Raw genomic sequence first — 22,554 nt, 5'->3', positions numbered from 1 at the left:
ACCCCCAAAACAATCAGAAGTGTCCAAAATGTTGCCTGAAATAATCCTGCAGTAAAAGGAACACGCCTTTAATGGCTTGTTAGAGAAGCATCAAAATGGTACTGCACGATTCTTGCTCAATCACGATTTTTTTCCTCCACAAGAATTGAGATCACGATTCATTGTTTTTCCATCAAAATATGTATTGTCTTTTGCTGAACATTACTAAATGTGTCACCTGGAGCCAACTACTGTGGCTTTAAACAGACAACATCAAAGTGCTTGATTTGAACCTCCTCTCAGAGTAACTCAAATTAATTGGACAGCCAACTAGTGCTGCACGATTCTCGCTCAAATTTAGAAATGAGATTGCATACAGTAGGTGTCTGAATCTTTTTTCTCTCTTTCTTTCTTTTGATTAATTGTGCAGCACTACGTCAAAATGACAGTAATACGGATCTCATTACTAATTACTGAAGATCAAAAGTTTAACACTTACAGGAGGTCCTTGAGCACCACGAGCACCTTTAGGTCCGGAAACACCAGTGGGACCCTGCAATAGAAAACACTTCTTTTACTGTCTGATATATCCGTTATTTTCTATTCAAATTATATAAATAAGTCCCCTGTAGATAGGGGACAAAAAAGTCATATGATATTTAGTCAACTAAAACTAGACTAACACTAAAACATTTCAGATGACAAAACAAATGACTAAAACTGAATTGAATGTTATTCAAAAGACTAAATCAAACTTTTGCTGTCAAAATCAACACTGCACTTACAATTACAATTTGCAACTTAATGCAGAGCGACTTAAGCTCAGTAAGCAAGAACAACCCAAGGTAATACATCAAATAGTACGCACCGCAGGTCCTGGGGCACCGGATGGTCCCTGGGGTCCAGGGGCGCCGGCGTCACCCTTCTGTCCGCCCTCTCCCTGGTCTCCCTTCATTCCAGGCTGACCGTCAGCACCCTGGCAGGAGAAGATGGTAAACAGTTTTATAACCCGCCCGTCTACGCTGAAATTAATTTCATTACTAAAATCTAAAACAAAAAACAAAAAAAAACAACTAAAGTAATCTATAAAGCGGGTGCTTTTCTGAAAAATGTTCTTCCGCCGTTTAAATAAGTAATGCCTTGTCGTGAGTTAAATAAATGATGATGACAATGGGAGAGTCAGACATCATTGTGATGTCAGAACAGGCCAGCTCTGTCTGTGTCCCTTTTATGGAGTTCTTTGTCAAGCATGCCCAAATATAGAGTCTATGCAGATATCAGAACATCCAGTGAGTTCTGTCAGGCATGCCCAAATATGAAGTGTTGTGATGTCAGAACAGGCCAGCTCCATATATGGAGATATAGGGGTGATCAAGTCCAGAGCCCGGACAGAGGCTTTTGTGCTGGTTCTGGACAACCGGCTATCCGACGGACTTGACACCGTGCACTGCACTCCCTGCGGGGGTGTGCGGTTCTCAAGTTACGTGGATTACAGACGTACACACGTACGTACGACGTACGTACACACAGAGACTTTATAGATATCTGATGATAATGGGCGATCGTTTTTTTTTTTTGCCTAATTGTCAATCAAGAAATATCAGAAATAGCAGATACAAATACAAATTGTAATGTTCCAATGTTCAATGCAATACAATACAACACAATTCAATCGTATGCTATTGTTTTGCCGTGGCGAGTTCTATTCTTCTGGTGATGTACTTACTGGGGGTCCAGCGAAGCCAGCAGGTCCATGAGGTCCGTTCTCACCCCTGTCACCCTGAAAGATGAGGAAACAGCAAACATAGAGGTCAGACATGGAATAAAGCAAAAATAAGATCTCAAGACTGACAATGTAAATGATGATGTTTCAGGCCGAACCAGCTGAAGAAATTTCTGACATTTCTGAGACCACTCATGTTTCTGGACGATGCTTCTAAACTTGTATTCTATTGCTGGTTTTCATCACTTCAAATACTCTTTCATCTTAAAATAACTAGGATAATGACTGAAAATAGCCGATCAGATTGCTATTTTTGTTGCGCAGCATGCTTTCCCAGAAGACACGCTGGCTTCTAAGGAATCCAAATGACTTTAATCCGTGGGTCAGAGAGATGAGCCTACTGTAAAGCCCAAATACTCAAACTTAAATTTGGAATTCCGGTACTTCTACTTGTAACACTCCATATACTTGTATGGCGTTCCAAATACTTCCAAATAGAAATACTACAAGTTGTAGTATTTCTACATTGCCGTATTGATACTTTTACTTAAGGTGAAGCGTACTTACCGGAGCACCGCGGGCACCTGGAGAGCCCGATGGACCAGAGGGACCCGATTCACCCTGGAAGGGAAGAGACGGTTTTAAAAGATGTACATTAGCATGCTAGCCGTTCATTATACTACAGTAGGTCTGGCCTCCTTTTAATACACGCTCCCGGTATAGCTACAGTCAGTGTTTGACTCTACTATACAATAAATATATGTATTTTTGAGTGGTGCAAACCACTCAAACAACTGGCTTTGTACCCGTGTACCCGTGTTTGTTCGTACCAAAAAAACGAGCATGGTTGCTATGGTTCTAATGTACAGTAACTATAACACTAAATGTGTAGTTGCACCACTCAGTTGCACGGGTGTGATTTTTTATTAAAAAGCAGGTTGAAATGGTCACCTTCTCTCCGTTGGGGCCACCAGGTCCAGGGGGGCCGATGGGACCAGTCAGACCCTATGGAAGAAATGAAATGTTAACACTGATGAACCGCTGACACTGAATTTATGCTGGAAAAAATAAAATAAAATAAAATCATACATAGGGAGAAGCATCATTTTGACTTTTAGAAGCCAGCACATATATGGCAGCGTCACTTTCATTCATTGCAGATTCACTGCCATATGAGACGTCATGAATACAGTGTGTTGTAAATAAAACGAAATCTGTCACAAAATGTGTTTATATTGACCACATGTTTGTTAATGCTGCTGTAAACGAACATTACAAGTCCATAGACTTGGCTGCCATTAGATTTTTGTTGAAACGTGCTCTAAACAAGCATTCAAAGTTAGTAAGAAATGAATTGGCGTGATTTCAATAGCCAGGCATTGGAGGCGCTAGCGCCCCTCAACAACTATTAGCACGTAGATGTATTCGACACTGTACTGTATGAAGTTGGCTTTACTGACACGCCGGGGGTCTCATTAAAACAAAAAACACAAAATGACAAGGACTCACTCTTCCGCCATCTTTGCCGGCAGCGCCCTCAGGTCCTTTCTCACCATTGTCACCCTAGATGTGACACACAGGGGACAAAGACCGTTACAATGGGACCACAATCAGCCACGTGATGGAACCGTCACCGTACAACAACATGAGTAAAGTCAGTAAACCCATAAAAAAAAAAATTGTATGGCTTGATTTGGCCATGTGCAGTGGTGTAAAGTAACTACATTTACTCAAATACTGCACTTTTTACTTTAATGGAGTCATTTCCAATTTTCAGTACTTCTACTCCACTACATTTCAGAGGCAAATATTGTACTTTCACTCCACTACAAATATTTGAAGACTTAGTTACTAGTTACTTCATAGATTTGGATTATTATTACAAAACATACATTAACCACTTCAGCGTTTATGGCCATTTGAAAATAGATGATCTACAAGCTCACAATGCATCGCGACGCGACGCATTGTGAGCTTGAAGATCATTAGACATTTGAAGACTTGTGAAATAGGACATTCAGCATAATGAGTACTTTTACTTTTGTACTAAAATTATACAGTATTTAGATACAAACACCTTTGCACTTTTGTACTCAAGTAAACTTTCTTTCTATTCCGTGTTTTTACATTGCAGTAGTATTGATACTTTTACTTAAGTAAAGTCATGTGTTACTCACTCTGTCTCCCTTGGGTCCGGAGATGCCAGAGGCACCTCTCTCTCCGGGCATACCCTGTAGTCCAGGTGGTCCCTGGGCTCCTGAACCACCGGCGGGGCCAATGGCTCCCTGTCATGGAGGAGGGGGGAGAGACAAAACATGAATAAAAACATTGAGATATAACAGACTTTTTTGTGTTTCTTTTGTGTTTGGACGAGTGTGTTTTTGGTTTTCTTTTCCATTTGGTTCGTTTCAAAAAATGGATGAATAAAAATGTTAGTGACAAAAACAAACGAAAAAAACAAACATAGATAGAGAGAGACGGTCCCTATTCTTCAACAACACCCATATACAGTACAGCTACAGTATGTTCTTTACTGTAGAGCAGTGGTTTTCAACCCTTTTCATACCAAGGTCCATTACAGTTAGTGAAAGTTGCCCTTAATGTAATGTTTTATTTTAATTTCGAGTTTTAATTAGGAGCGAGAACTTTTATCCCACCAAACTTAGCGACCGAACTTCAAAGCAAACAATATTGAAATCATGGAATCATGGGTTGAGACTTCCGTCATTTGGTATGCCACCCGTCATTACTCCCCAGGCGGTAGACAGCTGTAATCAGTGAGACAGTACCGACACTCTATCGACCATAATAACCCATTGAGACCTGGGAGTCGGGACCTCAGATTCTACAAAATGTCTTCTAAATCATGACAGTTTTCTGTTTCTATGTCAGTGGTGCTCAAACTATTTCACGTCAAGGAGCCCCAGAATTATCTGTATTTGGCCGCAGTCCCCCATCTGAAAAGATGTTGTTCCATGGACCCCCAGAAGCCATGATATGAGTTTTTTTTTAAAAAAACGTTCACTGTGAAAGAATATATATTCAAAGATTTGTGTCACATTTTCAAAACAGATTGCAGATCTACAAGCTTGTAGCGCGGCATTCTGCTATTTCTCAACAGCTGAAGTTTAAAATAACGGTTAAAGTGGTTCAACGCTAAGGCGACACAGATGCGTCCTCCTCAGGTCTCGCTGGGATAAAGATCTCACTACAGGCCATTACTCTCACACTGTTCTACAGTAGCTAAAGGCGGAGATATGTCCCCGCACTGTCACCATCACTGTCACCAATCGCCATCGTGTCTAGACTCTAATCCCATAGCCATAACCTTCACAGCTTGTCCTGTGAACCAGCCAGACTTCTCTGAATCATCGGGATAAGAGGGCCACAGCTTCTGCTTTTTTCTTTATCTCTGTACCCTCTCTACGTTATTATAACCACATGCTTTTAGGAACATTTTTCTTGACATTTTGAAGCTGTCTGTCTGTCTGTCTGCCTGTCTGTCTGTCGACCTGAGCCATTGCATCAGTATTGACAATGTTCACTAGTTTGTTGACAAGGAAAAGTTGGCCACAAGTTTAAATACATTTTCCGCGATATATATATTTTGTGACACTTGATAGCATTTCTGCTAGTTCAGATTCCCTATCAGCACGAATCAACCGCAACGGCAGTGCTGCTTTTCTAGGAGTGTAATTGCTTTCTTGAACGTACTTTATCAGATAGCCGAGGAAATTGCCATCCCGACGAACCCCACATCTGATGATTCTGATTTTTTTCACAACGCATAAAGGTTTCTCGTGACATAAGTCTTGACATCTTGATGATGGTCAAATGTAGCATGGAGTCCAATGGACCAGTGGACCATGGAGTCCAATGGACCAGTGGACCATGGAGTCCAATGGACCAGTGGACCATGGAGTCCAATGGACCAGTGGACCATGGAGTCCAGTGGACCAGTGGACCATGGAGTCCAATGGACCAGTGGACCATGGAGTCCAATGGACCAGTGGACCATGGAGTCCAGTGGACCAGTGGACCATGGAGTCCAATGGACCAGTGGACCATGGAGTCCAATGGACCAGTGGACCATGGAGTCCAGTGGACCAGTGGACCATGGAGTCCAATGGACCAGTGGACCATGGAGTCCAATGGACCAGTGGACCATGGAGTCCAATGGACCAGTGGACCATGGAGTCCAGTGGACCAGTGGACCATGGAGTCCAATGGACCAGTGGACCATGGAGTCCAATGGACCAGTGGACCATGGAGTCCAATGGACCAGTCCAATGGACCAGTCCAGTGGACCAGTGTTGATTTCGACAGAAAAGACTGTTTTAGTCAGTCTTTTGAATTCATTTTCATTCAGTTTTAGTCACATTTTTTTGTGTTTTTTTTAGTCTGTAAATCTACAGTTGACTTAGTCGACTAAAATGTATTTTGGCATCGTAATGTAATGGCATCGATTTGGTTGCTGCGACACGTTGTGAGCTTGTAGATCTGCTATTTTCAGCATGCAACCAAGCATAAAATGACCTTTATGTCATTTAGTTCTCTTCTCCACTAGTCCCTCCCTAGCATTTTTGGTCATAGTTTTAAATTGACACTAGTATGGACAGACTCACCTTGGGTCCATCGGTTCCGGGAGTTCCGGGCAGACCGCGGGGTCCCTGCAGACCCTGAGGACCGGCACCTCCTCGCTCTCCTGGGAATCCTCGCTCGCCCTACACGGACACACACACACACACACAGCACAAGGAAGGATGATTAGCAACATTGGTGGACAGTAACTAAGTACTGTAATGTACATTTACTTAAGTACTTAAGTGCCATTTGGAGGTATAGATTTGGAGAGAGATGCTTACTCTGGGTCCAGTAGCACCAGCAGCTCCGCCCTCTCCAGGAACACCCTGCAATGAGAGAGAGAGAGAGAGAGAGAGAGAGAGAGAGAGAGAGAGAGAGAGAGATAATTCAGAATTTAGATGAGATTGGATTCATGTATTGAAATGTACTGCAACCTCTATGATCTATGCAAGGTGCATAGATCGTTTATTTCAGCGGCACCTTTCATGATGAAAGGTGCCGCTCAATTCACAAATTGACAAATTAATGCTAATCTGATTGCAGGAAAGCCAGCCTCAATCTTTCCTTTATTAACAATATATATATATATAGCCACACGAAAAGTATAGTTCTTACCATATCTCCAGGCTTGCCTCCCTCACCAGGGGGGCCGGGGGGACCAGGAAGACCCTGCACACAAGCAAAGAAACAGAAACAAATGAATGGTCATTGTCATTTTGAGAGATGTCATAATAGTGATTGATTAGGCAGTGCATTCCATTAACGTTGATATGAATACAGGTGGACGGACTATGAAACTCACCTGGAAGCCAGAAGGTCCAGGCTGTCCTTGCTCGCCTCTCTCTCCAGCAGGGCCCTAACGGAGGCAGAGACAAACTCACAGTCAACCACTATGCAATCTACAGTATGAACATACAAGTGACCAAGTTTCTCCTGCATTTCAGAAGTGGTTGATGGTACAAATTATTATTATAAATCCAGTAATTGATTACGATATAGTCCATGTTCCATACAGTATTTATATAAAATGTTACAGTACTACTATTCATTTTCACAATGAATGTCATGACTAAAGGTGAGCCGTGTTCTTCCGTACTAGCCACACGAAAAGTATTCATACGTAACAATATATGTTCTACGTCATAAGCTACAGTACATGTACTGTAGGTACTAGGTAGGTACAACAGACATGCTTTCAAGTCTGTCAACAACATGTGTGTGTGCAGGAGGCATGCTAGCTATCACCAAGGCCAGCCTGAACAAATACCACGCATTGCTTCTTTTAGACTGGTTGGATGATAAGATCACTGCTGGAGCTATGAGGCAGGATTAGTGTGATGTTAGAATATACGCACCGCAGGGCCGGGAGGTCCAGCTGCACCGGTCTCTCCATCTTTACCAGGCAGACCCTATAAGGAGAGGAGGGGGGGGGGGGGGGTTAATAGAGAGACATCAATATTGAGGTCATAGGCCATGCTAATCACTACACAGAAGACAGTTGTAACTTGACCTATCAACGCTAGTATTATCTGAGGTGACAGAGCCATTATTAGAGGTGTAGTGAAGTAGTGTCACAAGACAAAATGGCCCACTTAATGGCAATAAAGGCAGCGTGTGTCATCACGCTGTGTCAGCGTGTGTCCATCTGATCGCTACGCTAGCTCATTAAGTACAGTGCGTGTCGAAGAGGTCATCACTCTTAAGACGTCGAAATGCTGGCGACATAAAGCATCTGTCTGGACGGGCTAGTTATTATTGATGCTTGTCCTCAATAATCACTGTAGAACCGATGGCATATCTTGCACCACCACTTACCCCTTATCCCTTATCCCTAAACTTACTTGCCATTTTTTTTACTATTAGGAAAAACATAGTAGTTCAAATAGCCGATCTACAAGCTCATCTACAAGCTTTTAAAAAGTTTTTCAAGATAGTAAAATATGGCAAATATGTATGGATGAAGGGTAAGGCACGCCCCAAGATAGGGCCATATGGGTTTTATGCCGTTCAGACGATGGGTTTTATGGGTAAGTCTCCCATTGGCTTAGACTCAGAGGTAGCCTAGAGACAAGGCAGCCAATCATAAAAAAGTGTCCAGTACAGTCGCTACTAGAGGTAGTAGCAAATGTAGTTCAGGCGCTTTTCAAGCACCTGGCATTTGATCCAATGTAGTTATTATTTAGTCCTCAAGCTCTAGTTAACACATTTTGATTGGTTTGATATTGATAAAACCCACAGCATTTTTCAAGAGCTAAAGTTTAAGATAATGGTTAAAGTGGTTAAAAGCTAAGGTGACACAGATGTGTCCCAGGTCTTAATGGGTTTAAGTGAGCGTGATCGTCCACAGTGACAGGAGGATAAAGGGGTGACTCACCCTCAGTCCAGGCGCGCCGAGCAGTCCCTTCTCACCACCCTTACCAGGCTCACCCTAGGAGGACAGAGACACAATGCTGCCGTTAGTCACAAAACACCAATTACAATTTAGGCATGTAGCAGACTTTACAGTAAGAACAACACATGGTAATACATCAAATACATAAAAAATAATCATCTAGAATCATAAGCAAGCTAAGAACCTAACATCCGTCTAACAGTGGAATATCTATATAATGAAACTATGAGTATACACTATAGAGTGCTATGTCTACATAAAATGCTATCTAATTTACATAAATTGAGCCTTTGCATACGCCTGTGACGTCATCAAGGCTATGGCAAGTGCTACTTAGCACAATGGAGTCTGAAGAGGTGGGTTTTCAGACTACAGGTTTTCAGAGTTAGGCTACTCCACTACATTTATTCGGCTAGTTACTTTGTAGATTATAATTACAAAACGTACACCCCGAACGCCCGGGGTTATTTAATCCACATTTAGCGACGAACCGGATGCTATCCCGGATGTAGCTGAAGTAGCTTGATGTAGCCAAAACACTCTCGATGCGATCGACAACAAGGTATGAGGGAGGTATGATTAATTCTAACGTGACTAGCGACGGGACCTCGATGGGCCGTCTAACACATAATCTTTTCTTAGAATTGGACGGAATGATTTAAATCAAGAGTTATTCACGTTTTAAGATTTTAGGTCTCTTCGGCTAAAATGGGGGGAACATTTTCGATGATGTCCCACCGGAAAATAACATCGAATGATGCTCCCAGCCTGTGGAGCGATGCGATCAGTTTTGATATCAATAATCTCCGTCCTTTTTATCAATCTCCGTCCTGAGCGCTGGGCGTTACTAATTGATTGAACAGAGAACTCTGTCCTTTGCCGCTCAGGGTGTTAACCACTCAATTCAGCCATTTTGGCCAGTTGAAAATAGCAGATCTACAAGCTCACAATGACACATTGTGCTATTTTCAAAAGATGTTTTAATACATATTTGAAAACTATGAAACAGGACATTCTGCACAATGAGTACTTTTACTTTTGGTACTTCAAGTACATTTTGATGACAATAGTTTTTTGCACTCCAGACTTTTACGGAGTATTTCTACATTGCATCGTTGATAGGTACTTTTTACGTGAGTAAAACATTTTTCCACCACTGTAAACCGCAGAAAACTGAGAGGAGAGAAAAATACATTTGTGTGTGTGTGTGGCTGGCAGGTGTGTGTGTGTGTGTGTGGCTGGCAGGCCACTGATTAATGTCTTACAATGTAAGACCGCTGTAATGAATTATTCTAACTGATTAATTCATCAGTTAGACCCTCTATAGGGTCTATACTTAGTAAAACTAGACCTGATTTGCACTCTTTTATCAAGCTACACCACATCTCTTTGCCAAAAATAGCTGATCTACAATCTCCCAACGTGTCGCAATGTGACAAGCTGTGATCTTGTAGATTGGCTATCTTTAACGATTGTTCCCCCACCAGAATAGCGATGCTGGGTATTCAAGTGATTAAGCAAAATGGAGTTAAGAAAATGGAGTTAAACTCAAGCATTGTCTTCAATGCTTGAGTTTACACAAACACTCAAAACTGGCCATTCATTGTCAATGGCATTCAATGTTTGTGTTCGCACAAACCCTCAAAGCTGGCCATTCATTGTCAATGGCATTCAATGTTTGTGTTCGCACAAACCCTCAACGCTGGACACCCTCAAAAATAAGGTGGTGTAAGTATTTCTTTCAACTTAGATCAGCACTACTCAACTTAAGATGGCTAAGTATTTTTTTTTAAATAAAGAATGTCTTAGAAAATTAAGGAAACGTCACATTTCCATCTATAATAAAACCTCAATGAACGAAAACATTGTGATTAGTGATGAAGTTAACAAAATGAGGCTTCATTCACAAAATGTGAAGAGAACATATTATAATTAACCAATTATTAGAGGTGAATAAATAAGTAAGTGGTTAATACTCGACTGACATCAGGCCATATCACTTTCTCTTAGAACAAACAATACAATACCTACCATCTTGTTCACAATGAAAATAACTAATTCTGTTTTTATTGGTATGACCATGACGTCCCGTAGATACATTAAGCAGGGGCCGCATGCTGCCCACGTGCCGCGGGTTGAGTAGCACTGACTAAAGACTATTTAATTTTGCATGATTTCCATATATAATAATGATTTATGGATTTGTCTTCAGCACATTTTTTCTAACACCTTTTTTTTTTTTTTATGTTTAATGAAATGACTCACAGTGGCTCCTTTGGGTCCTGGGAATCCCATGACACCAGGCTGTCCGCGTGTTCCCATGGGTCCAGGGGGACCGGGGCGGCCGTCCTCTCCAGATGCTCCCTGTGTTCAGAGACACAGAGCATGGTTAGAAGACATAGACAGTACAGCATGTTTACGAGACAGAGACACAGAGTACAGCATGTTTAGGAGACAGAGACAGTACAGCATGTTTACGAGACAGAGACACAGAGTACATGCATGGTTAGAAGACATAGACAGTACAGCATGTTTACGAGACAGAGACACAGAGTACAGCATGGTTAGAAGACATAGACAGTACAGCATGTTTACGAGACAGAGACACAGAGTACAGCATGGTTAGAAGACATAGACAGTACAGCATGTTTATGAGACAGAGACACAGAGTACAGCATGGTTAGAAGACATAGACAGTACAGCATGTTTACGAGACAGAGACACAGAGTACAGCATGGTTAGGAGACAGTACAGCATGTTTACGAGACAGAGACACAGAGTACAGCATGGTTAGGAGACAGTACAGCATGTTTACGAGACAGAGACACAGAGTACAGCATGGTTAGGAGACAGTACAGCATGTTTACGAGACAGAGACACAGAGTACATGCATGTTTAGGAGACACAGAGTACAGCATGTTTAGGAGACACAGAGTACAGCATGGTTAGGAGACATGATGGAAACAAAACCAAAACAGACTTTTCTCTCCCATAAATTCAGCAAAGGGGATGCAACGTGATGATTAGTTTGAACAAATGGGCGAACAAAGGCCAATTGCTCAATCAATCAATACATCAACAGACTTAATGTTCAGTGTACTCAACAAGAACATCATATCAGTATATATATATATATTCAGCACCAAAAGTGAGAAGCACAACACAAAACGAAAACAAAAAGGAAATGCAATGAGTCATTTAGCCTCTATTGTTGGACTGGGTGGTTGTGCCCAGGGGAGCTGCCTACCCACTTAACAAATTGTCTTTGGGTTCAGTGGAGCCTTCTAGGGCCACTGCCTTGCAGCGAAAACAAAACAAACGTGCTTTGCAGACCATTCCATTAAGATGGGGAAAAAAACAATTCCGCAGAAAATGCAGGTCTAAAACAAGTCAACATTTAAAGATGGAGTGCCTAACCCTAACCCATTTTCTGCTTTTAATAAAATAAGGGCCTAAATCGTCTGAGCTGCTCCAGTGCCTTCTTGTTCGCCATTTTCTGCTTTGTATGTGTCTATGGAGTTAACATTACTCCAATAGACCCCCAGGTGTGGCTAGAATATTCAAATATGTCTTCCCTGTCTATTTTTGGTCTCTCAAAAGGCCCAATCGAGGCCCAGGTCAAAAGGCCCAATGGAAATGACAGTTATATAGTGACATCACAATATCATCCCCTCCCCTAACCCCTCCCCCTTTATCATACAACAACAGCTGTGGGCTGCTTCAGTTCAGATCACCCCATTACCATCCACTAGGCAAACCAGGCATACTTAATGAACTGGTGGGTGTGGCCACATAAAAACATAATTTTAACACTTTCTGTACACCATTTAGAAAAAAATCTTTCTGTTAGTATAATCATAGTACCTGATGATCATGTTCGGGGGGGGGGGGGGGGATCACGGCACTACCTCTTTAAAGGCCATCGTAACAGCTGTTATGTCGAGGTGAGTCACTTTTTTAATTGAATTTGAAAATGTCTTTTGAAAGTGAACATTGAAGCCAATTACTGATAGTCTCTCAATGAAGCTATTGGGCAATAACAGTATTGCATAATTAAAGGGCAACAATGCTGAGTTAACCCATTTAGACCTGAGGCCGATTCTTAAAAAAATCAGACAGTTTTCTGAAAACCCTACTGTAGGTTTCTATGTCAGTGGTGCTCAACCAGAATTATATGTATTTGGCTGCAGAGCAGACCCACATCTGAAAATATGTTGTTCCATGGAGGGACCCCCCCAGAAGAAAAGATTTGAGTTAAAAACGTTTGCTCTGAAAGAATATATATTCAAAGATTTGTGCCACATTTTCACGATTTTTCTATAGCTATAGCTAAAGTATAACACCAAAAGGGGTTTTGATACTGAATGGGTTAAAGCTAGTACTAGTTATCTTGTAGACGCATCCCCAAGAACCTCATGGGCTAGGCGATGTATCCAAGTGAATAACAACAGGAAAAGACACGATATGGATATAATATCGATATAGCCCGTGATTTTGCAACACTTAATGTAAAACCTTCAAATTGACTAAGTGCGTGGCACATGACCATTTGCCATATCACCAGTCACAATCAAAAACAATAATTTATGTTACAGCATGCATTAGTGCACTTACAGAAGGTAATAATAATAATGACAATGACGTCACAGCATGCATTAGTGCACTTACAGAAGGTCCGACTTTGCCTTGAGGACCGGCATCTCCAGGGCGACCAGTAAGACCCTAGAAGTGGAAAGTAGAACACATTCAAATGAGTCATCATGTCTCTCACAACAACAGACACAACACAAGCTAGGAACGTTTGAGTGCTTCTTTTTTCATGTCAGCGAGCCCACCCCCATTGCACCCCCATACGAGATTTGTGTTGTTAAAAAAGTAATTTTGTCAAGATTAGTTTGAAAACGTTATATTGGGGCGTCAAACTGATTTTTTTGATGCTGCATTAACTCACTTTGCTGGGGACCCACTGGGGCCCCCTCAAGGACCACTGAGATTGGCCAGTGCACTAGTGCAAGAACGTACTGTGATTGGCCAGTGCACTAGTGCAAGAACGTACTGTGATTGGCCAGTGCACTTGTGCAAGGATGCACTCTGATTGGCCAGTAATCGGGGCAACCGCTCACCTCAAAACATGATTTAGGATTCTGTGCCTATTGGGACGTAACTTAACATAGCCAATATAAATGTATATATAGCGCTGTGTCGGCTCAAGCCGGTCGGCGCGACAACTCGCTTGCTTTGGCTCACTGTGGTGGTGAGACGGTGCGCCTCCGTCGTGGTCAAAATCAATACTTTATCAGCCCCAAAAAAGTTGACCGGAGTCCTTCAGGGATCTATACCAGACCCCCTGGTTTTCTTCCTTCGCACCAAACAAACAGCACATCTACAAGCTCACGGCACGTCGTGCTGTGAGCTTGTAAGTCGGCTATTTTCGCTGCATGTTCGCCACAGAATAGCGACGCTAGAGTTCATGTGGTTAATGTGTTACATTGTTTTCTGTTAAATGACTTATTATGTGTATTTAATGGTTTTGAATCATGAGAGACTAGCTGGAGTAATAATAACCAGGAGCTGTAGCCCTTGAGTTGTTTTGGTTCTTGGTGTGCAGTGTGTTACAAACAAAGGAGTGTTCCTATAAAAGAAGGTGGTTGTCATGACTACCTCCTTTGGATCACCAACCCGATCCATGGTCATTACAGTACAGACTGACATCAGTCAGAAGTGCTTCTTCCAGTTTCCCAAACAGTGGGTCGGGACCCATTTGTGGGTCGCAGACACATTGTTATGGGTCCCCTTAGTTTTTGTTTCCTAAATTTGGTTTTTAATTATTATTATTTCAAAACATCCCCATAAAGCAAAACATTTCATGAATGAATCTTTTTTTTCTCAGTAATGTCGTGAAGAAATGAAAGAAAATCTAAGAAATTCCATAAATTAGAACAAATATTTAAGAAGTAGTGAAAACAGCGTGGCATGAAGCAACACGTTGTGAGCTCGCAGATCGGCTATTTTCACTAATTTGGGTCTAATTTCTGTTTTGGAAAGTTTGGGAACCAACGTTAAACCCGGTGGGGTCGAAATGATCACTCCAAACCTGTTACGCAGTGCAAAGTGGCCACATGCCATTGTGTGCTCTGGCCAGTTTGGATTACAAGGCAGAAACAGAGTGAATGCTGCTGGTTGCAGGTGACACTGTGGGACGGCCCAGGAGCGTAGAATGGCATTGACAGCGGTAAAGTAACTAAGTACATTTACATACGTACTGTACTTAAGTACAATTTTGAGGTATTTGTACTTTACTGGAGTATGTCCAATTTCCAATATTTTTACTTCTACTCCACTACATCTCAGAGCAGGCAAATATTGTACTTTTACAACACTACATTTATTTGAAAACTTTTAGTTACTAGTTATTTTGTAGATTTTGATTATTATTATTATTATTAAAAAACATACATAAATCACTTCAGCTCTATATACATTTTGGCCCTCGCTGCATTTGCAGCCAATAGCATTCACCTCCGTTAGCATCTGGGACCGGATATTAAAAGGTGGCGGATTTGAAATCACTGAAAAAACACGTCAACCAATGGCGTCACTTTGTCCATTATTTGTTACAGTCTATGGCTGAAACATAAATCGGGTGGTGTTGAAAAGCCCCCTTGCTTCACCTTAAAAATAAATTAAGCATTTTACAGCTGGCATTGTCATGTACCGTACCTTCCATGTAGCTTCATGCCTCAACCCTTAGACAAAGTCAAACCGGTGAATATGAAAGGAAATTATTTTGAGAAGAAATGACATGGGACTTACTCTGGCACCAGGAAGACCGGGCTCTCCGGGACGCCCGGGGTCACCGGAACCACCCTTGGCACCACCTGCTCCCCCGGGACCGCGCTCACCTGGGGCTCCCTGGATGGAAAGACAGAGAGTTAGCAACGTGTGTGTGAGTGAGAGCCAGTCAGTCAGTCCAATTAAAAATTAAATTAATTTCCCATGGTCCAGACCAAGGGGGCAATCCCATTAATGCAGATTGCAGATGAGTGCATTGATGGATTTGATTAATCGAGTAAGGTAATATGCCAAGGGATAATGGATACAGAACATACTGTATGTATGCTATATATATAAATCACGGTTTAGTGAACCAAGCTGGCACCTTGTGGCCACATCATGGAACTGCATAGATCGCTGTTGGAGATCTCAATCTAGGACAGATCATTTGAGACCAATTTGATTCCATGTGTGAGCTCATTATGTGTAGCACTGAACCAACACAGAACAAAGCACTAACCGGAGACCACCAATATCCTCAGGCTGCTATTGAAGAACTTCAGTCAATAGTTTAATTAAGATTAATGCTTTAAAAGCTTAAAATGTCACTCCTTAGCGATAGGGATGTCGTTGGTATTGGTAAAAATGTTGATACAATTCTTACATACATTGGATAATGTATGAGGCAGCTGGGTAACATCAGCATGACCATGGCATGAAATTCAAATACATATGTATTGTAATAGAGGGTTTGTGCATGCATTAAGGGAGTGGCAAAGTGAGTTTAACGTAATTTAGGCCAGATAGGACTTTTCTGTTTGGATGTAAGGGGTGTCGAGGCCAGAAGGTAGTTTTTTTGCCACTCAGTAGGCGTTCCCGCATAACGCCTGGGTATGATGATGATGTCACGCGCATACCCTCTGTTCCCACGACTATTCTAAACATACAGGACACTAGCCTCTGTCCTGGTAATCCTAACACTCATAAACATGGAAACATGGAAAGTAACTAAGTATATTTACTTTACTGTACCCATTGTTGAGTATTTCCAATGTACTTTTACTTCTACTCCACTACATCTCAGAGGCAAATATTGTACTTTTTACTGCACTACATTTATTTGAAAACTTTAGTTACTAGTTACGTTGTACATTTTAATGATACATTATCCACTTCAGCTCTAAATACATTTTTTACCATTTGGAAATAGCAGATCTACAAGATCACAATGTGTCGCGATGCAACGCATTGTGAGCTTGTAGGACTTTTTATACATTTTGAAACTTGACATGGGACATTATGCATGACGAGTACTTTCTATTTTTGGTACTTTAAGTACATTTTGATGCCAATACTTTTGTACTTTCACTCAAGTAAATTTGGAATTCCGGACTTTTACTTGTAACTTTACTTGAGTATTTCTACATTGCAGTATTGATACTTTTTACTTAAGTAAAACCATTGAGTACTTTTCCCACCACTGCATTTGGCTCCAGCGGCTATAATAAGCCTCTAGCGCCCCCTTGGGGACAGACATGCCTCTATGTCCCCCTTGGGGACAGACATGCCTCTATGTCCCCCTTGGGGACAGACATGCCTCTATGTCCCCCTTGGGGACAGACATGCCTCTATGTCCCCCTTGGGGACAGACATCATAATAAGCCTCTATGTCCCCCTTGGGGACAGACATCATAATAAGCCTCTATGTCCCCCTTGGGGACAGACATCATAATAAGCCTCTATGTCCCCCTTGGGGACAGACATCGCCTCTATGTCCCCCTTGGGGACAGACATCGCCTCTATGTCCCCCTTGGGGACAGACATCATAATAAGCCTCTATGTCCCCCTTGGGGACAGACATGCCTCTATGTCCCCCTTGGGGACAGACATGCCTCTATGTCCCCCTTGGGGACAGACATCATAATAAGCCTCTATGTCCCCCTTGGGGACAGACATCATAATAAGCCTCTATGTCCCCCTTGGGGACAGACATCATAATAAGCCTCTATGTCCCCCTTGGGGACAGACATCATAATAAGCCTCTATGTCCCCCTTGGGGACAGACATCATAATAAGCCTCTATGTCCCCCTTGGGGACAGACATCATAATAAGCCTCTATGTCCCCCTTGGGGACAGACATCATAATAAGCCTCTATGTCCCCCTTGGGGACAGACATCATAATAAGCCTCTAGCTCCCCCTTGGGGACAGACATGCCTCTATGTCCCCCTTGGGGACAGACATGCCTCTATGTCCCCCTTGGGGACAGACATCATAATAAGCCTCTAGCTCCCCCTTGGGGACAGACATCATAATAAGCCTCTAGCTCCCCCTTGGGGACAGACATCATAATAAGCCTCTATGTCCCCCTTGGGGACATAATAAGCCTCTATGTCCCCCTTGGGGACAGACATCATAATAAGCCTCTATGTCCCCCTTGGGGACAGACATCATAATAAGCCTCTATGTCCCCCTTGGGGACAGACATCATAATAAGCCTCTATGTCCCCCTTGGGGACAGACATCATAATAAGCCTCTATGTCCCCCTTGGGGACAGACATCATAATAAGCCTCTATGTAGCCTCTATGTCCCCCTTGGGGACAGACATCATAATAAGCCTCTATGTCCCCCTTGGGGACAGACATCGCCATGGTGACACTCACCTTGGGACCAGCTAGACCGTCCTGACCAGGGAATCCGCGGTTACCGGGAGATCCCTAAAGAGAAAACAAAAACAAAACATATACAGTATGAAGATCATTATCTGAACAGCAGTGTTAATTTTGTTGACTGAGACTAAAAGACGAAGGTTTTTGATATATAGTCGACTAAGACTAGACTAAGACTAACAATTTCAGATTACTAAATAGGACTAAGACTAAATGGTGTGTTATTCAAAAGACTAAGACTAAATCTTTTCTGGCAAAATCTACATTGCATTAAGACTAAGAGAGACTAAAAGACAAAAAGACTAAAAGTTTAAGATTGTATAGTCGACTAAAACTAGGTAAATCAAGATAGTGTACAAATGTAACCAAATGGACCCATTGTACAATATCCGGGTTAAATTAACACAGTGGGGATTTTAAATACCGTGTAGAGGTTTTTTTTCTTAAAAGTATAAAGTTAAAATATGTCAAGTCTTTGTCTTTGTCATATCTGCCTTGTGCAACTTCAATGCCTAAAAACAAACAGAAATGGATTTTTATTTTATTATGTTACTGTGTTCCAACGCCAAATAACACAATTCAATCGTTAATCGCAATTATGTGTGGCAATGAATTGCCAAGTGAAACTCAGTGACAAGACTCACAAGAGTGGATTTCAATTAATTGTATTTCCTACATCATACTGAAGAACGTCTGTCGTTCAGTATGATGACGGGGAAAAAAAGAGCTGAAATTCACTCCTGTCACTGAGTGTGATACAGCACCGTTATTTTTCATTATGTTGATTTGAGTGGATGCCGCACCAGACGTCAGAGCGCGGTGGTCAAACATACATGGACAAAGCACATGGGACAGATGTAGATGTGATGGTTACTCACTCTCTCTCCGGGAGGTCCGAGGGGTCCGGCAGAACCAGGCTCACCTCGGGGGCCTCTCTTGCCCTCCTCTCCTGCCGGGCCAAGTGGGCCCTGGATACCAGCGGGTCCCTAGCAAACACACGCAAACACAAACTACCATTAGGATTGAAAGAGTCTGCTTACAATGGTCACTCTATAAATATGTTTGATTATTCTGTTCTTCCATCTCTCTGTTCCTGATTTATCTGTAAATAAGATTGCCCAGAAGGTAGTGTAGGGTATTTATTTAAATAGGCTTCCTGCACAGCAGCACTATTGGAAAGAAACCTTACACAGGTGTTACCAATGATTAAAACAAAGGATCTGTTCCGTTTAAGTGTTGTGTAGCACAGTGGTTCTAATGTCAAGGACCCCAATAACCCTGAGAGTGCTCAAATGGACCCCGTAATTTGTAAATTTGTAAAAAGAAAGAGAGAAAGAAGTATTGTACGGATAGGGATGGAAGTTCTTGAATGTTTCCATTCATGAGCTCAGTATATTTTTGTATCTTGTCAAACCTCTGTAAACGTTGTTACATTTTGTGTTCTATAGTGCCCCGTACTGGTTTCTAGCGACAATTTCATCTAATGTCATTCAGCTGCAGATTAAAGAAGACTTCGACTATATATAAAGCCTCTAGACCACTGTTTCCCAAACAGTGGCTCGGGACCCGTTTGTGGGTCGCGGACACATTTGTATGGGTCCCTTAGTTTTTTTGTTTCCTACATTTTGCTTTTAAATGTCATCATTTTCCAAAAAACATTTGAAAAAAAGCAAAAGTTTTCATGAATTAATACCGAATTAAATATTTTTTCTAAGTAATTTCTTGAATAAATAAAATTATTTTAAATTAAATTCCATAAATTAGAAAACAAATGTTTAAGCAACATGGCACAAACCATCGCCTTGTGAGCTTGTACATCGGCTATTTTCACTAAATTGGGTCCCAGGGAAATGTATAATTTCTCCTTTGGCTCACAAGCTAAAAAGCTTGGGAGCCACTGCTCTAGACGTAGTAAATTGGACCCGAGTTGACTCTGTACTTGGGCTGACTTTTCAGTCTACACCACATCTCTCTCACATCAGCCAAGCTCACACATCTGCTATTTTTGGGCTAATGATCCCCCCAGAATATGGATGCTGCTGGGGTCTAGATTTTTGTATCCATTTACATTTTCTCCAAAGTCATTAAAAGGTTACGGAGTCTCTGAATAATTGAGTCAACATTGGCTAAACCTCATTGCGCAATTAAGAAGTTATGCACATTTTAAATTGAATATCATATTTGTTTCTCTCCAGGGACTAGTGTAGAGTTTTCAAATCAATATGTGCTTTATTAAAATGCATTAAACTAAATAACAACATAACTCTGACAAACAAAACAAACAAAAAAAGCTGCAGTGCAGAAACATTTCTTATTTTGACCTAATCTCTAGCAAGTTTCAAGTCTGTGCACATTGACAACTTTTTTATGCCTGGGAGAGAACTTATTCATTATATTGTATGAAGATATTTAGTGGGGGGTGTGAGTGTGACTGAGTGAGTGACATGTGGTATACAGGGAGTTCCTGAATGTTCCGAGAGAGTAAGGGACACTGCAAAGATAACTGCCAGTCTATGGGGGGGAAAACAAAACACTTACGAGTTCTCCTTTTGGTCCAGCCTCCCCCTTGAACCCTGCAATACCAGGGTCTCCCTGAGGAGAGAAGAGAGAGAGACAGAGAGAGAGAGAGAGGTTTTGTTACATTTAACAACATACTCTGGTCTGTTTCCACCGCTGGCTAAGCCCTTGGCAACAGTAAAGTGTTCTTGTGTGTGTAAAAAAAAGGGGAACCATTGAGGGCATACGTACAGATGTTCCTTTGGGCCCAAGAGGTCCAGTGGCTCCCTGAGGCCCCGGAGGGCCACGAGGGCCAGGGAAACCAGGCGCACCAGCGATACCGGGACCACCCTACAGCACAGAGAGACAAGAGAGGATATCCATGAAGGAAAAATTGATAAATAAAAAAATAAACAACCCAATAATCAATTAACTTGATCATTCAGTCTTCAGAAATTCCATGATGCCACGACTCTGGTCAGTCGCCTCTGGACTTGCTCCGCTTGTATTTTGTATTTTCTTTTTCCTTAATATAGAGCTTCGGCATGTAATGCAATGTGCAATATAAAACCCTGGTAGCCATCATGAGTGCATAAAAGGAATTGCAGCTCCGCTATATAATAGATGAGAATCATCAATGTAAATTTAAATCCGAGAGCGTACAAACGGAATCAAATGGACCCTTATGGATGTGTAACTTATGGGTCCATTTGGCTCCACTTGTGAACACTCAGACTTGACATGTACGATGAATATATGACTGCAAATTCTGATGCTACTGTAGCAGAGTGGCTCACAACCTCAGCCTCTGGCCTAAACGTCTAATATCTCCCCCGAGCTAATGCTAACGCTACCTCAAAACAATCTCTATTTGAACCAATACGGCCCATCTGGTAACACTGGTAACATACAAGACATAAGACAAACAGCATTTTTCTTAAGGATATTCTACAGTTCTACAGTAGGCCTATATCACTCTGAGTCTGTGGCTAGGAGAATTGCTAAAAACAATACCGGTGTCTGATAACATATTAGGCGAATATTGCAGATTGCTCAATTAATTTCACATTTACTGTACAAACCACATCAATTGTTATTTAAACTACTTTTAACGGGATATGTCTGTGACTTTCTTGTTACCCTATTTAGTAACCGTTTTATAAAAGCAATAAAACACTAGAGGTCGTGCTTTATTGTGGTTAGTGGCACAGCATTGCATTATGGGTAGAAATGTATGTGTGGTCTGTATATAGTTCTACTTACTAGTAACTATTGCTTATCTTTCTGCAGATTTTACAGACCTAAGTCAATTAAATGCCAGGAAGATGCCACCCCGATACCTAGAACTACCTAGAAATCTCGTGAAGGTCGGTTGGTGATGCTTTCACCAACCTCCCTCTCTACTAACACCCAGCCAGGTTTTACTCTCAATAGAGCACCAAAGTCTGATGTAATTGCACATCCTACTCATTTCTAGCTGGTTTTTCCCCATTCTGAATTCCCACAGACTTTTCTTATATCGCGTCAAATAAGAACTGTGTTCCAAAAATACACTGATGATCCCGGTGGTTTAAAAAATCAACTGACTGTGAGAAATTGCTAATGTGACAGCTGGCGAATTAGTAACATTTTCGCTATAGTCAGTCCCTCAAATATGAGTGACTATTGTAAACTATACAGGTCCATTCCCTCGACAATATCACAGAGGCAGTTTGTTTATTTTTGGAACACAATCCTTATATGAGACGATTTTAAGATGACCCAATGTTATTCTTCCGAGAGAAATTACTTCCGCAAACCAGGGGACGAGTCAGGACTTCTCTATAAAAGTCAATTACAGGCTACAGACCATGAAATATAATTCCCACAGTACCACAGGGAGGGGGGATGACAGTAATAGAGTGGTGGTGGTATGTGAGATAGAGGAAGTATTGC

At 41.7% G+C, this 22,554-nt stretch overlaps 1 protein-coding gene across 1 annotated transcript in view; it reads right to left on the bottom strand.

The window, feature by feature from the left end:
* col2a1b (collagen, type II, alpha 1b) overlaps window positions 1-22,554 on the bottom strand; it is a 78,795-nt gene that overhangs the window by 19,766 nt on the left and 36,475 nt on the right. Inside the window, exons 21-40 of the mRNA XM_079510849.1 lie at window positions 20,872-20,970; window positions 20,662-20,715; window positions 19,002-19,109; window positions 18,118-18,171; window positions 15,492-15,590; window positions 13,347-13,400; window positions 10,944-11,042; window positions 8,661-8,714; window positions 7,642-7,695; window positions 7,089-7,142; window positions 6,902-6,955; window positions 6,568-6,612; window positions 6,328-6,426; window positions 3,880-3,987; window positions 3,212-3,265; window positions 2,654-2,707; window positions 2,270-2,323; window positions 1,706-1,759; window positions 848-955; window positions 479-532 (exon numbers count right to left, since the gene is read on the bottom strand). Coding sequence (XP_079366975.1) covers window positions 479-532; window positions 848-955; window positions 1,706-1,759; window positions 2,270-2,323; window positions 2,654-2,707; window positions 3,212-3,265; window positions 3,880-3,987; window positions 6,328-6,426; window positions 6,568-6,612; window positions 6,902-6,955; window positions 7,089-7,142; window positions 7,642-7,695; window positions 8,661-8,714; window positions 10,944-11,042; window positions 13,347-13,400; window positions 15,492-15,590; window positions 18,118-18,171; window positions 19,002-19,109; window positions 20,662-20,715; window positions 20,872-20,970 — 1,413 coding nt within the window. The remainder of the gene's footprint in view (window positions 1-478; window positions 533-847; window positions 956-1,705; window positions 1,760-2,269; window positions 2,324-2,653; window positions 2,708-3,211; window positions 3,266-3,879; window positions 3,988-6,327; window positions 6,427-6,567; window positions 6,613-6,901; window positions 6,956-7,088; window positions 7,143-7,641; window positions 7,696-8,660; window positions 8,715-10,943; window positions 11,043-13,346; window positions 13,401-15,491; window positions 15,591-18,117; window positions 18,172-19,001; window positions 19,110-20,661; window positions 20,716-20,871; window positions 20,971-22,554) is intronic.

This window comes from Electrona antarctica (assembly GCF_951216825.1).
Source record: "Electrona antarctica genome assembly, chromosome: 9".
In the NCBI taxonomy this organism is placed as follows: Eukaryota; Metazoa; Chordata; class Actinopteri; order Myctophiformes; family Myctophidae; genus Electrona; species Electrona antarctica.
Note: the sequence above shows the minus strand (reverse complement) of the source record. Positions and strands in the feature narration are given on the sequence as shown.